The sequence below is a fragment of the Schistocerca piceifrons genome, chromosome 8 (assembly GCF_021461385.2).
Source record: "Schistocerca piceifrons isolate TAMUIC-IGC-003096 chromosome 8, iqSchPice1.1, whole genome shotgun sequence".
Taxonomy (NCBI): domain Eukaryota; kingdom Metazoa; phylum Arthropoda; class Insecta; order Orthoptera; family Acrididae; genus Schistocerca; species Schistocerca piceifrons.
Genome location: NC_060145.1, coordinates 279,366,709 through 279,383,068, shown reverse-complemented (window position 1 = coordinate 279,383,068; position 16,360 = coordinate 279,366,709). Strand labels below are relative to the sequence as shown.

General features: G+C 39.3%; 1 protein-coding gene across 1 annotated transcript in view; it reads right to left on the bottom strand.

Moving 5' to 3' along the window:
• Positions 1–16,360, bottom strand: part of LOC124711991 — a 156,529-nt gene that overhangs the window by 116,699 nt on the left and 23,470 nt on the right. Inside the window, exons 3-6 of the mRNA XM_047242276.1 lie at positions 13,897–14,073; positions 13,687–13,813; positions 13,438–13,582; positions 13,219–13,361 (exon numbers count right to left, since the gene is read on the bottom strand). Coding sequence (XP_047098232.1) covers positions 13,219–13,361; positions 13,438–13,582; positions 13,687–13,813; positions 13,897–14,073 — 592 coding nt within the window. The remainder of the gene's footprint in view (positions 1–13,218; positions 13,362–13,437; positions 13,583–13,686; positions 13,814–13,896; positions 14,074–16,360) is intronic.

The window sequence follows — 16,360 nt, the reverse complement described above, 5'->3', positions numbered from 1 at the left end:
ACGGATTTTGATGCGCTTCAAATATGTTGTAGAGGCACTTACCTTGAGTACCTGGCTATCCAATTTTTTAGCAACGGGTCTTGATTTTTGAGAAAATCGATTTTGAGATACATTGCGCGCTTTGTATACCCAAAATCGACCAAATTTTTTAATTTTATTTCAAAGAATATCAACAAACAGTCTAAGGTGTGCAAAATTAAAAAGATATATTCAGTTATTAATTCTTTCAAATATTCATTCCGTTTGTGGTTCACAGTTGGAGTTCCAAATGTTCGTACAATGGTCGCTTCTTGTATTACCTGAAATCTACCTCCGCCCATTATCGTCCCCTCTCCCATGAATACTGTTTGCCATAACGGGAACCCCAACTCCTAGTTGCGACCAATGAGCATGCGAGTTGCATTCCTGTATGCTCGCATCTAACTAATGTTCGCATCTAACGACAGTGTCAGTTGCTCGCAAAGCATCTCTAGTGCCGTGCGTTAGAAAAATTCTGTGAAATGGAAGAACCAGATGTTTCTGCAGTGGTGCAGTAAGAAGAAGATCCACAAGTAGAGGAGTTGAACAAAGAACCAAAAGGCAAAATCACAAATGCCATTAAATACGCCGAAAATCTACTCCGTGAGCAGGATTCAAACACAGTATCTCCAGCGCGGTAGCTGTGAACCCAGACCTCTGTGCTACATTGACTTGCTCGGAATATATATAATGTTACGGGTATAAAAAGTGTGCAATGAACTTCAAAATCGATTTTCTCAAAAACCAAGCCTGTCGCTGAAAAACCGGATAGCCAGGTACTCAGCATATGTGCCTCTACAACATTTTTGAAGCGCATCAAAATCCATCATTTACAGTATGGAGGGTCCCCTTGTTACTCAAAACCTACCATTACACACAATTATGATGGTAAGTTCTATTTCCTTCAATTAAAATGGTTTCCAGAAGAACTAAACAAATTGCTGTAGTCAGCACATTGAAAATTATCCCCTGAAGAATAAATTTGCATGATACATGGTACGTACCACTTTTCAAGATTTGAGGATACACTACACATACACAATGTGGATAACTAGACTCAAAAGAAGAAAAATATACAACAAGAGTAGATGGAAAGATTTCAACTTGCCATGCTTCATATGCAAATCAAACCTCCAAATTCCCTGTGGTGGAAATCAGAGAAAGCCTGGAGAGAGGAAGACCTAAAACTGGACTTAAGGTTCTCGTAGGTTACTGTCAGAGTGAAAAAGACATTAAAGGTGACAATGACAGCAAATTAGCAGCTGGAAGCATTGCAGATAAACCTGTAGTGGAGTAAGGGGGCAACTGGCGCCTTGAGTTACCTTCTAGGAAGATAGGTAGAGGACATGGATCTGGTTCAAGAACCATACTTGTATAAAGCAAGGTAGGCCTCTGAGGAACTGGAAGCAAGTTGATTTATGAGATGAACCTAAAAAAATCCTGAACATGCATTTATGTTAAAAATGGAATTTCATTCATGTTAATGGTAGACTTCGGTTCCAGAGACTTAGTGACCATTGGAATGAAACAGCATAAGGAAGGTAGCTCAAAGGAAGTATTATTGACCCTCAGCATAATCCCTTATGGGAACAGTGCTCCTTAACCCAAACAACAAGAGACTGATAAGCAGCTGCTTGCAGATGACCAAATAATCTGCTGGTTAGTTGTGATTCTAAGGCCCACAAGCTGGTGTGGGGAAGCAGTAACACCAACAGCATAAGTGAAACCTAACTATTAAAGAGTTCCCCCCGAGATCTTAAATAGGGGTAAGGAACCTATCTTCACGGAGTAGTGAAACAAAAGAAGTAACTGACATAACTTTTGGGACTATCTTAATGGATAGCTACATCAAACAACCAAACATGGCAATGGACCATCTTTATGGTATGGCATGACTGTAAATAAATTTCAAGTTTCAAAATGCTGTAGCAAGAGAACCCCTGCTTAGAGTGACATCAAATTAGAATAGCATATTATTCCCACAAGAGGAAACATTACGCAAAAAAATTTATGAATAGATGGCACTGTAATCGTCTTAACGTAAATAGGATCGGCTACGACAGCTATCATTTGAGTTGCACATTGCACTATCCATACTGTTCAATGTGCATGGCGGTATACATTCAGCAGTCAACAGCACTGTTAGTTGGGCAAGCCCATCTACAATGGTAATGTTGTACCACACTGAATGGGAAAAATCTGTTTCTTTTTGCACTGAGGCCAAAAACTGCGTACAAAGCAAAATGACATTGGTTTTTGTTTTTCTGGGTCCACAAACTGCATACGAAGCAAAACAACATATATTTATAATTGATGTGAGACTTGTGCATATCACTTTCAATATGCTCTCCAGCATTTTTTGACCAAGTTGAAACTGAGAAACAGTTGTGTTCCACAACAGACTGGAGTGTCTTGGGGGTTACTTTTAGAATGCTCTGTGTAATGTGTGCCTTCAACAGAGCTACATTAATAACTCAAGCACTGATCACAACATCTTTCAGATAACCCCAGAAGTCAAGCGGATTAAGATTAGATGATCTAGATGGCTAAGTTGTAGGGAAATGACGACTGATAGTAGTATTTCCAAAATGCCTCTGCAGCAGCAACTTCACAGGCTGTGCAATGTGCAGGAGAGCACCATCTTTGATAAAAATGATCCCACCCTCATGTTCACACTGTTGAAAGGTTGGAATGACATTGATATGTAGAACACATGTAGTATTTACCAGTGATGGTACAGGTAACAGGAGTTGCAGGACTTATCTCCTCAAAAAGATATGGCCCTACAATAAATGATGTTGTCAACCAGCTCCACAGTCACCGTTGTAGAATGAAATGGTACCGCTTGACGTGCGTGCAGATTTTCCGTTGCCCATATTCTGCTTTTCTACATATTAACGGGGAATTGGAGATGGAAATGGGCTTTGTCTGGCCACAGAATATTCCAAAACCATTCACTGTCCACTTCCATCCATGCAAGAAGTGCCAGAGCGAATATTTGTCATACTCACAGGTCAGCAGAAAGCAACTGCTGAACATGGGTGATTTTACATGAATGGCAAAACAGAATGTTTCACAGGATTTTATGCACCATGTTTGCAAGCATGTCCAACATTCGGGCGATTCCCTGTGCACTGCACGTTTGCAAACCACCACTCGAACCCCCATGCAATGCTATGGCCACTTTGACAGACTTTTGATCAATTATTTTCCTCCCTCTACCACACTGCACTTCCAAAGAACCTGTCTTTTTTAATTTTATAATCATTTTCTCCATACCCTTAGCAGACATTGGACCAGCACTATTTTTCATACCCTTCAGGGACTGTAACTTTTACAAGACTACTGGCGTACTGTCACTGTTCTTATAAAAGAGCTTTATCAGTAGCAATCCTTCATAGAGACAGTCATGTTGGGTGTCTTGGATGCAACTGAGGAATAACCGTGTGCCATGCATCTGTTGGTGTGCATATTATGACACTCACGGCGGCATCCATTTGACAAATATTCATTACACTTCTTCTTGTTCATTGACATTTTCCTCTGTACCAATAATGCGCTGTTCAAATTTGACCTCATACAGGCCTTTGGTTCTCTTTCTACAGCATTTTGAAATTGGTTCTTTAATTCTACACACCATGTACATCAAGTTATAGGTGGAAATGGATAGACCATATCCAATTAGGCATCTGAAGGTGCACTGTCCAAGGCGTGACAACAGCTTGCGGCAGCAACAGACCCCCTACGGCGAAATGGGCTGCCTGCTCACTCACGCTACAGAATTTTGTCTGCAGTCAGTGCTGTTTCCCAAGGTGCAAGGCAGGCGCAGTTGTGACACTAACAGAACCAGGTTGGAGAGAAACATGGTTGAATTGAATCTGACTTTGAAATGCAGTGAAACATAGCTTTTACGTTTTTCAAGGAACTTCAAAAAATGGTGTCAAATGTGGGTAATAACATTTTAAGCTGTAAAAGTTATGTATAGAATACCCCCTTGCATTTCCGCTCTTTATTCCTGTGCACACAATAGGCATCAAAATACTCTTGTCAGGGGTTTATTATCTAAGAAAAACTGCTAATATAATGAGAACTGATAATTTGGAAACAGAAATGTTTGACTCAATTTCATACATCATTATCAATGTTTTTGGGATGTCTACAGGTGTCATTCATTATTTAAATAATGAAACACTGCATCAGTTCAATATTTTTTCATGTGGTGTTTGCATATGTGTTGTTCTGCATCTCTTGAACTGTAGTAATTTACTTGAGGTTATCCGGTACTGTGCTTTCTCAGTCATGTAGAAAACCACACACATGCAAACTATCACTCATTTTTTTTGTGTATCACAAAAAATACGTACATAAATATTGCACTTCACAATGGGAATAAATCCTTGAAACATGTTTTGCTCAGCATGATCATATACGTAATTCGCACTGTGTTTAAACCGAAAACATTAGAGCAACGCAAAGTGAATGAATGTGACAACTAGCACTACAAGTGGCCAAAAGATGAAACACTAAATATAGTTCGACAGAGGTGTGACTGTGATTACAACAATCACAAAACTGCACATGTGCTCTGGAGACAGTTAGGAGACGGTTGTGATTGATAATGGTATCTTTATTCATATGAACTTAGTTACTCCTATAAGCTACCACGCAGGGCAGAGTTTGGCAGCGGCAGGAGATACAGCATGAGTAGTCTAATTTTTACGTCTTTACCAGTTTAAATCTGCTTAGTAGAGCTCCCTGGTGTCAAGACATTTAACCACATAATGTTTGTAAACACTATTTGACGGCCAACATCATGCCAGTGTCATTTTATGTCCTTTTTTCCCCACAAACATTTTTTCATAAAACGTAAATTGCAGGAAAATTATAAATATGTTGACGCAAAATCGGGCGTGAAATAACATTGCGGGCATAGGAAATTTTACGGAAGTGATATAAAATGTTGTAAATGGCAGGAAAATGTTAATTCCGGGAACCTAAAATGGGGTTTTACTGTAGTTAGATATTTTACTACAAGAAGAAAATGGCACAATATATTATCGTGGTTCCCCAACTTGATGATGAAGATGAAGATAAATAGTATTTCTGCAGCATATGAAGTGAAGGTTGTTATAACATTTTTATTAACAAGCATCTTGTAAACAATGACACCAAATTCAGACAATTTTAGGTTAACTTGTGCATATTTTGCACCTTACAGGAAAGTGCAACCTGTTCAAGAAACCCATCAGCTCAGCTGAAGAAACTCTCATAACACTTATTTTCTGCTGTAATACACAAATTTTTTGGCTAAAATTATTAAAATAATTTTTCACTTTATCACAGTTCTAATCGTTTAACAGCAGTTAACATTTTAACACATCATGTAATGTTAAACAATTCCTCATAAGAACGAATGTTTTCAGATGGTAATTGAACCCCTTCCTGCAACATGCTGTCACATTTCTTCTTTAAGGTGGAAACGGTGAAACATTTGGAAAATAGCTGTTTATTAACACCCTTGCATATCATTTAGCTAATAACTTCTGCAGAGTACAACATCACTGTGATAAAAGTCCTTGCACAGCTTCCGTCACAGCACTTGTCACTGGTGCAGTGTTGCAACGGCACCTGCACCAGCTATGCATCGCAACCCGAGAGAGAGAGAGAGAGAGAGAGAGAGAGAGAGAGAGAAAGAGAGAGAGAGAGAATTTAATAGCAACTGTATTTATTCAAATGTCAAGCTGCTTTTAAGAAATTTACAAAGTTAAACAACACTTTAATTTTTTTTTTAAAAGGAAAATACATCATGCTCCTAAGATCACCATTCTCAAATAACATCACTCTGTTTTGACACTTTTAAACTTCTCAGTTTTCAGTTTTATATCCATCACTTAATTCCTAAATTCCATATGCCTTTTTGACTCAACTAAAATAGTTGGGTGGGGTGTTCTCATTTCCATACACATGTTCGGTAGAAATAAATTTATACATTTCTTCATAGGTACCTCTAGGTATTTTATTTTCAATTCTGCGGATGCTTTCTCCCTTTCATTCTGTCTTTCTTTTCGAGCAGAAGATACATCTTGTCCTCAACACTCATTTTCTTCTTCTTCTTCTTCTTCTTCTTCTTACGTAAACTTGAGCCACTGGGATCAAGACCTTTGTTTATCCGCATGGAAGTTTTACGTTCATCAGAAACAGTTGATGGAGCTTGTATCTCTCTCTCTCATCTTAGGCTTTCCCTGGTTAACTGATGTAGATACAATTTCTGTATTGTGTCTGGAATCAGTCACAATGTTTGAAACAAGGGTGTCAGTCTTTTGTTCTAACTAAAAGAGTCAAATACCAGAGACAGAGTTGCAACAAAATATTTCCTGTTTTCCAACTGTGATGGTGCTGGAACAAAGCACCCTCGTACTTATGATGCTTTAAATCTAAAGACAGTGCGCTGAGAGATTAGCTCACAGAGTATTACTCTTTGTGAGTGTCTCATTGTAGTATTCTTAGCATAGGCACCATGCGACAACACTAGGTAGAACACCACAGTTGCACAGCTTCCGTCACAGCACTTGTCACTAGTGCAGTGTTGCAACGGCACCTACACCAGCTGCGCATCGCAACCCAAACTCACATTGTGCTTGCGTGAGCAGGCAACCCCTTCCGTTGCAGAGATTCTTATCACTGTCACAAACTGCTGTCACACCTTGGACAATGCACCTTAATATGACAGAATGGGATTCATATAAGAAATACTTACAACTTACGTCTATCTGATGTTAAAACTTAAATAAGAAACCCAGTAGACTTAGAGTAAATGGCAGATGAAGTAACAGCTGCTATCATAGCCTCTTATTTAGAAAGCTTTCTGTTGTGACTCGCCGATCTTTCAAAGTGCCGCCGTGCAGTTACGCGCTCTCTACATGCGGTGCTGTCTGCCAGCCATGCAGCAGCAGCGCCACCTAAGCGGCCGGCCAGCCATCCAGCCAGCAGCCGCTAGACTCAGACTCAGTTCGGATTTGACTGTTAAATTATACACACGTCTTACTTTGTTTACTTGATCTGTGACTTACATGTATTGTGTCGTCCCTGAAATATACTTGTTAAACTTGACATTATAACAATTGGCAACGAGGTAGTGAATTTTTCTTTTTCATCGTTGACCCACAGGTTTTCATGGCTACTTTAGAACAACTATTGCAAGGTCTCATTGAACAGCAAATGCTTCTCACAAATGTGATTCATGACTTCGTCGCGGCATCCAATGTGGGGCGTCTCTCGTCATTGTCTCTCCCTCCTTTTCCTCCTTACAACTAGATGGCGGAAGACTGGTCTGATTACGAAAAACGTCTTTGACAGCACTTCTTGGCATTTCATGTCGCGGATGACCAAACATGTGAGTCTTTGTTCCTTTCATGGCTTTCACCTCAAATGTATCGGTTGTTGGCTCCTTTGAAAGATCCTGCGTCTTTGTCCTTTGTTGAAATGTGCTCACTTTCGTATATTTTCAAAAGCATACGCATGTGGTAGCCTCTCGTGTTGCCTTTTATCATTGTCAGAAACAACTGAATCAATCCTATCGCACTTGGGCTGCTGAACTTCACGGCCTCAGTCGAAAGTGTCAATTTGTTACTGACATTCACAAAGAATCCTACGCCGATTCCATGCTACGGGATGCTATTATCCGGTCGGCGCCCGACTAAGTTAGGCAATGTGCCCTTCAGTTGATAAATCCGACTCTAGATGAAGTCCTATCCATCACTCAATCTTTTGAAATTTCTCGCACCGCTGGAGTGCAAATAAGAGGCAGGGGGTGACGTCGGGGACGTACAACCTCTGTGCGCTGTTGCCGAAGCGTGCGGCGTGTCCCCGCCGGCCAACGTGGCCCCAGTATGCTCCCAAGCGCAGCCTTGGCCTAACTGTAAACAACCCTCTAAGAAACTGCAGCAAAACCCACGGCAACTTTCTTCATGTCCACGGTGTTTTACGAAACATTCATGAGAGGATTGTCCCCAACGTTGGGCCGTGTGTCACAAATGCAAAAAGAAGGGTCATGTGTCATCCGTTTGCAAATCCAACTGCATACCTGATGCTCATGCACATGACGCTGACTCTGCTTCTGTGTTGTCTGTCAATTGTACTTCTTCCCTTTCAGGGAAGTTATTCCTCACTGTCCAAATACTTGGTCGGGATGTTCGCATGCAGGTGGATACTGGTTCTGCTGCCACTATCATCAATTCTCAGACGTATCTTCAGTTGGGTTCTCCAATCCTGTCACCTGTCACTAGGCAATTACGGACTTACAATAAACAGAAGATTTCTCTCTTGGGACAATTTGATGCTGAGGTATCTTACAAATCTGCCGTTCGCACTGTTCCCATATTTGTGGCTGACCATAGTAACGCAGAGAATCTTTTTGGTTTCGATGCCTTCACGTTTTTGGGTTCTCCATAGATGACTCTGAATATCGTCTCTGATGCTACTCCTTATGCTCAATTGGATTCCTTGTTGATGACATTTTCGTCCCTTTTTTCTCCTGGGTTCAACTCTCTCGGGATGGTATTCGTCCACTTCAGCAAACTGTCGCTGCGATCGATGCCCTTCCTCACCCTACATCTGTTAAGGAACTGCAGGCCTTCTTGGGGAAAATAGCATACTATCACAAGTTTTTACCATATGCTGCTTCGGTGGCTCAGCCGTTGCATCGCCTGTTGCATAAAAACGTGCCTTTTCACTGGTCCGCGTCATGCAATGCGGCTTTCCAGAAATTGAAGACTTTGCTGAAACACGCCCCGTGCCTGGCTACTTATCGACCTGGCCGACATCTTGTTCTTACTCTGTTTACTTGATCTGTGACTTTCATGTATTGTGTCTTCCTTGAAATATATTTGTTGAACTTGAAGTTATAACAAAAATATACTACATTTTCAGAAAATGGCTCTGCATATTCCTTGATACTGATGGGGCTTTCGGCAACATGACCTACAAATCCACAGTCAAAGCTGCAGAAGTGTATGGAATTACGACCATAATATGTACATGGATTAATACCAAGCTGAGTGGACAGAAGACAGAAGTCATCCATGATGGGACGTGAAAATGGTGATCAGCACCACTGCAGGGAGTACGCACAGTATGTCCCCACAACTGTGAAAACTAGAGGTGCATCAGCTCATTAAGGAATATATGTTTCAAGGATACACAGACAATTTAGTCATATTAATACCTGGCAAATTTGTAACTACTGATAGAATATTGGCACAATAAGCTCTGAACATTGTGCAAAATTGGTATAGGAAACAGGATCTAATGGCTATTCCCAGCGAAACTGATGTACAGTTTATGAGAAAGCGTATCTAAAATACTTACTGGAATCTTATGCGCTTCAACAAAATTCTACAAATAGGGGGGTGTGGTGATGAATCCAGGGATAACCATGGATGTGAAACTAACATGCACCCCTGAGTTGAAGAATACATGTTGCAAGGCAAGACTTGCTCCAATGTACATTAGGAAGCACTGTGAAAAAAACTGGCGTCCAGGCCCAAGAACATTAACTGGATTTACATCTCTGTAACAACACGTATGATAATTTATGAGGCTAGAGTACAGTGGAATAAAGTAGAACAGAAGGCAGCTGCTAAGAAGCTCAAGAAGGTGCACAGAAGGCAGCTGCTTAGGAACTCAAGAAGGTGCAGAGAAGGGCCTACCTAGCCATAATCGGTGGAATTAGCAGCACTCCCACTGCTTAGTTCGAGACTACGTTGGACATTCCCCCATTACATCTTAGAGCTACAATCACATACAGGTTAAAAACTGGAAATCTTTAGGATTTTGGTCCTGTGCAGATCAGTTATCTGAGCACCAGTCAAATTAAGACTACTACTTAAGTCATTAAAAAAAGAAAAAAAATTAAACAATCAAGGTCAAGTGAAGGGAGTACACAAGACTATAAATTTATACTGTTTCAATAGTTGGGATATTTGTCTAATTTTGAAACTGTAAATGAACAGAATTCAACTCATGCAGTTTAAAGGTTTGGTAATAGGCAGACACATTTAGGTTGAGAAGATACTTCAGTGGTCACAGATTAATCATTTCATACAGAACAACTCAAATTTGAACCAATAGCAGTGTACAGAAGAGAGATTGTAATCAGAAGGAGTCCCAATTGATTACCAGTGCAGACCATCATCTGCTGAGAGAGTTGTCTGCTAGTTAAAGGGGGGAAGGATTCTGTTAAGTCGTCTTGGGTGCTGGTGACAGCATGTGCAACAATATCAGGTACGTGCTCGAGTCTACTTTAGAGTCATCAAACAGTTTACGTTGCTGACTGGCAATTTTATCCCTGAGACACAAAAATCATTACTTACTTAAATTCTCCACCTTTACACAAGGGCTTTCAGAACTGTTGAAACACAAAAATATTTCACTATTAGCTGCTTGTTTCACAAGCAGGATCAATTTCCCACATTTTATTGTAACCTATAATTGGGAATAGTAGTTTATCTAGAAGCCGATGCCTGACGTAGTTGAGAATTGTTGCTACCTTATTAATTGGCAGAGATAGGAATATACGACAACTCGGCTGCAGGAAGTATATTGATTTAAAATAAAAATTTCAACTTGCCTTTTATAGCATAACAAATAGAAAAGCCTGATCCTTTTATTTGTTAGTAAGACCCTATCATATGATGATAAAAAAAGTTATGATCAAAGGATACAAAAGTGTTTCACAAAGTAAATATGTGAAAAGAAACAATACTCATTTCACTGATAAATATATTTTCAATAACTACAATCAATATTTTAACTAAATAATGAAAAAAAAATCACGCTCAGATATTACTTAAGACATTACTACAGTAAGAAAGACTGAGACTGCATAATGGAATTACACGAACACTTTTTCAAAACCCCATAATTGTCTCCTACTCCAATGGACAAGTTTAAATTTTGGCTCAAAGGTGCCTACAACCTTCCTCTGTAATGGTACTAAGACATGGCACCCAGAGACCTCTCCCTTGGGCTCAACAATGCTTCAAGTATGAGAAGAAGACCACAGCTCAGACGTTCATGTGACAAAGTGCATTAATAATGTCACATTGGCATCAAATTTCACCAGAATCCTGCCATACACCACCGTGGACTTGTCACATGATAACAAGGTTGACACAGCCACTCTTATCCACATTTCATTGCTGCTTTTTTCGCCTCTCTGATGGAGGTCAGAACCATGATGGCCAGCCATTGGAATCAGATGGTTTTCTTATGAGAGCCCGAGGGTAACATTTCATTTCACACACACTGTCACTCAGAACCAAATGAAAAAGTCTTAAGGTGTAGCATAAGGTTGTCAATGAAAACACCCCTTTTCTTGAGACATTGATTCCCACACATTTTGCAGTGAAAAATAACAGTTCGCAGTGCTATGAGCAAAATGACTATATACTTGACAATCTTTGGCACTGGTAACTCCTCCTAGGTGATCCAACCATTCTCATCTGAACATGATCAGTAGCAGCAAAGGGTCCTTATGTTTTTTCAGTGCTCCTGTTTCATGTCCTCCCGTGACGTGATCATGAGAAGGGGGGAGGTGTTGACACAAATGGTTGCTCTAAGACCCCCCAGTTTGGCAAAACTCTTGGTGGCACCCACCCACATTAACTGAGTATTTTCAAAATTAGCATTGACAGAGAAAACCTGCAAAATACTCCTAGGTGACTGCAGGCAGGCAACTAGCCTTTGAGATGCGTAAGCCGGTTGGGCAGGATTTCTCTGTAATGGTACATTTTTAAAGTTGGGTGGGTGCCACTGAAGGTTTTGCAAAACTGAGGGGTCTTAAAGGCACTCTTTGCCATTTTATTCTCACACATGTCAATGTTACAGCCCTCTTTGATCATGTCACAGGAGTGCGCAACAGGAGCACTGGAAAAGCACAAAGACTCTTTGCTGCTCAGATCACATTCAAATTTCATCAAAAGATTTTGAACTGTACCTACTGGTTATAACCTGTACACAAGAGCAAAAATTAATCACATTGCACGCCAAATGGGTACGATCACATTCAATGAGGATTCAGCCCCACAGAGAAGGGTTGAAATGTCTGAGGGTGCAGGCAGTGTCAAAACAATCTTCCTGCTGCTTGTTGCACTGCGAACTGTCGTTTTTTACCGCAAAATGTGTGGGAATCAATGTCCCAAGGAAAAGGTTGGTTTCACTGAAACCCTTTATGCTGCCACCTCGCATCCACGAGGCCTTTTCATTTTGATTCTGAGTGGTGGTGTGTCTGAAATGTTTTCCTTGGCCACCCATGAGCAAACCACCTGACTTAAATACTGGATATTGCAGTTTTAACCTCCTCTACAGAGGAATCAAAAGCATGGCTGAAATGTGGGAAGAGGGGCTATCACGACCTTCACATCATGTGACACGTTCAATGTGACATAATTAACCCACTTTACACGTCAAATGAACTTCTCATCAGTGATATTTTTATATTACAGAGAGAGGCTGTAGGCACCTTTCAAGAAAGTTCAAACTTATGCATCAAAATGGGAGACAACTACTGGGCTTCGTAAAAGTGATACTTTAATTCTGTTGCGCAGTGTATTTACAGGCTGTTTACAACTAAAGAATATTTATGTACTGTCACATAGGAAAAAATCAAACTAGAGAGCTACAGGGTATACTTTCAGGCAGTACATATTCCAATATTTTATACAAATCTAGCCACTGCATGGGTCTACTGTTGAGCTGTCTCTTTGTGATACATTGAACACACTGTCTTCCACTCACTTCTTATGGTTTCTGTATGTACTGCCTAATGACTGGTCTCACCGCAAAAGAATGATCTTGAACGAGAGAAAGGGAGATGATGCAAGTAAGTCACAAGGACGATGTAGATACAGAGGAGGGAGCAATGTAAGAGGACATGCAAGTGGCCACATAGAGGCTCCTGAACAACAGTAGATACCAGAAAGTGTAAGTCACATAATTTTCTCTCTCTTCAATTTGTGATTGAATTTAATTTTAATTGGTAAAATTTAAAATATACCTGCCATAAATGAGTGCTCTTCTCCAACATAATGTTTCTGCATTTAGTCTGTTTGTAAACAAATTTGCACAAAACAACTATTTCATTGATTCATTTGTGACTATTGGAATAATTTTTATAATTTAACAAAAGAACAGCCATATTACCTTTTATGACTTTTTGGTCATACCCTGAGAAGACCAAACTTTTCATATGTTCTGGAAGACTACACTTCTCCATCTTCAATTTAAGATCTGCTGTCAGCTCCATCAGCACCTTTCGCTTTCTCTCTCTTTGTAGCTTTAGCAATCTTGGAAAAAGAGACAATTGTTACACTGGTATTACTAATGATAGTCAGTGGGCAATTTAGTCAGTTGTATATTTACCTTTCCTTATTCTTGTTCTTTACATGTGATTGCTCAGCACACTTGGTCTGCATTTTCAAATGTTCGTCTAATATATCATTCATACATTCTAGTTTTGTTAATTCTTCCTCATCCTTAGGTCTTCTTGCTGGATGCATTACGATCCCTGAAAGTGTAAATACTGAGTATTTGATATCATTACTTGTGAGGCAACCACTACCAACCACATTCAATGAGATTAAAAAAGTATTGCAAAATCATTCATCATACCAGCCATTTTAAGATCATTTTTCATTGCAATTAATGTAAGTTTGTACAAGTATTGCACGTATTTTTCTCCTGAAGGCATAAGGAAAAATGATTTAACCACTTTTGGCAGGTTTTCCTCTGGATATTCCTGAGCAGAAAAGAAAAAAAGAATAAAATGAATAACAAAACTATTGCGAATGCAGGTGTAATTAAATGAAACAACATACTTACATCACTTATATCTTTTGAAAAGCTGTGGACCTGAGAGTAAAAACTATTTTCCCTTTTCTTGTCTAACATGATGTAAAGCAGATTCTGCTTGATGTTGTATTTATCTCCATCAATGAGAGAGAAAAGGTAACAAATCAACTCATCTGATGCCCTCTTATTTGGCACTGAAAACAGATTCTAAAAAAAAAAAAAAATTTGAAAATACTAATGTTTCAACAGAATAGTTTTGAGAAAGAAGAAAGATAAGCTAGCTTGTACAACACAAAATCCCTTTAAAATCAAATCTCTACAATTACTTCTTAAATTAAACTAATGGAAAATGAAGTTTCACTTCTCCTTGATCTTAAATCTAACCTGAAAGTACAGGCCAATTACCAACCCCAATGACAATGAGTACAGGAATTACTTACGGGCCCACTGTAATTTTTCTTACTCATGTGCTCAAGCACACCACTACTAGCCATTAATTTTAGCAAAATTCAGATAGCCTACAAAATGCCACTAAGAAATAAGGAAGACCAACAAAAGTCTTGTCTCAAGCATTACCATACCTGTTTGTCATTTACTGCCAGAATGAAACAAGTTGAAGCTTTTATGAGAAAGGAATGTCAGCATTTCAAAGAGAAGCAGTACAGCTTACAGTTGAAAATGTTTAACCAATTATTTACCAACATATTATTAAAAATATGATTTGTTACTAGGACACTCAACAACAATAATCAGTGATTTTTCTTAAATAATCAAATGTAAAGGTGAAAAGGCCTCAAACTGTGTAAGTGAATATAAAGCCTCATAGCACATTGCATGCACTGAAAGATCCTATAGGTAAGAATGATGGTAAATCATAAGCTAGAACGGGACTCTAACGTGAGACCTTTGTGTTTCACAGCCAAGAGCTCTGCTGACTGAGCTAGCCAAGCATGACTCACGAGCACCCTCAGGGCTTTACTTCTGCCTCCTACTTCCAAACTTCAGTATCAGCACACACTTCACTGCAAAGCGAGAATTCTTTCTGCTAGTAAAAGTTGTTTGAAAAAGCCTCTATAAACACAGCTTCACAAAACAATAAAAACAGCGTTCATATGGTGACACCAAAAAAGAAACTGTAGTTTTATAGTAGCTACTACACTGTCATAGTAGGAGGAGAGGTGATACCCCTACATAGCGCGTCCCAGGTGGCGGATAGGGAAGTCCTCATCGGTTTACAGGCGGACTTGAGTGAAATAAAATAGCTCTCGCGGACCAAACACACCCTCTGTGGTTAACAACCGTAGTTGTAAGTCGGAGCTTGCTCCAACTAAGGTTGACAACCTTCGAAAGTCAAAAATTGAAAGGTCTTTTAGGAAAAAAATTCCACTGTCCTGCTCAAAAAGGCAGGAAAAGGCTACATCGGATTCGGTGGGTAGTCAACTAGAAGACAGCAACGAATCGGAGCATTTGCAACCATCAAAATGCACACTAAAACACAAAAAAATATTAAACATGAGCAGATAAATTATATAGCAACACACAACATAAACTCACTACTTCAGACCGGAAAACTCAAGGAGCTCACAAATCAACTAAATAAACAAAAAATTTTAATAACAGGGATCCAAGAAATGAGAAACACCACAGTGGACCTATTCGAATAATAAGGATACAGAATTTATAATGGGAAACCAGGACCGAGGGCAATAAAACATGTCCCCAGTTTGGAACAGGGGTTTTAGTGAACATAAAAATAATAGATTCAGTAACGGATTTCCAAGCAGTATCACCAAGAATTGCGACTAAGATTTAAAACAATAAATAAAACCTATACAATTATAAATGCTCATGCCCAACAAATGAAAAAAAAAGTCTAACAAAAACAAAGGAAAAGGTAGATAAATTTTGGGACGTTCTAGAACAAACTGTGAACAGAGTAAATAAAAAGAATGTAAAAATCTTATTGGGAGATTTCAATGCTCAGTTGGGAAAAGAAAGGAAATATAAAGATATAATTGGAAAATGGAGTCCACATAAATTTACGAACAAAAACGGTCAAAGACTTGCAGAGCTCTGCAGAGAACGCAACCTCGTATCTAAATCAACATACTTTAAGAGGAAGCCAAGTAAACTTAAAACATGCAAACATCCAGACTGGAGAAAGGGGGAGTGGCAGCTAGACCATGTCTGTATGGACAAAAATTTTCATAAGGAGATCCACAATGTTAAAGTACTGAGAGGAGTAGACACAGGCTCAGACCATTATATAGTTAAAAGTAAAATCAAATTCACTCCATTAAAGAAGAGGACTGGAAAAACTAATAAAACAAAAAGGAGGTTTGACCCACATCAGCTAATTAAAAATAATAAATACCAACAAATAACACAAACCATCACATTAACAGATGATCTAGAACAACTAGTACCAAATCTTAAAAACGAAGCAGAGAATCTAGCTCCCTTGAACCCACGAAGGAAACATGCATGGTGGACA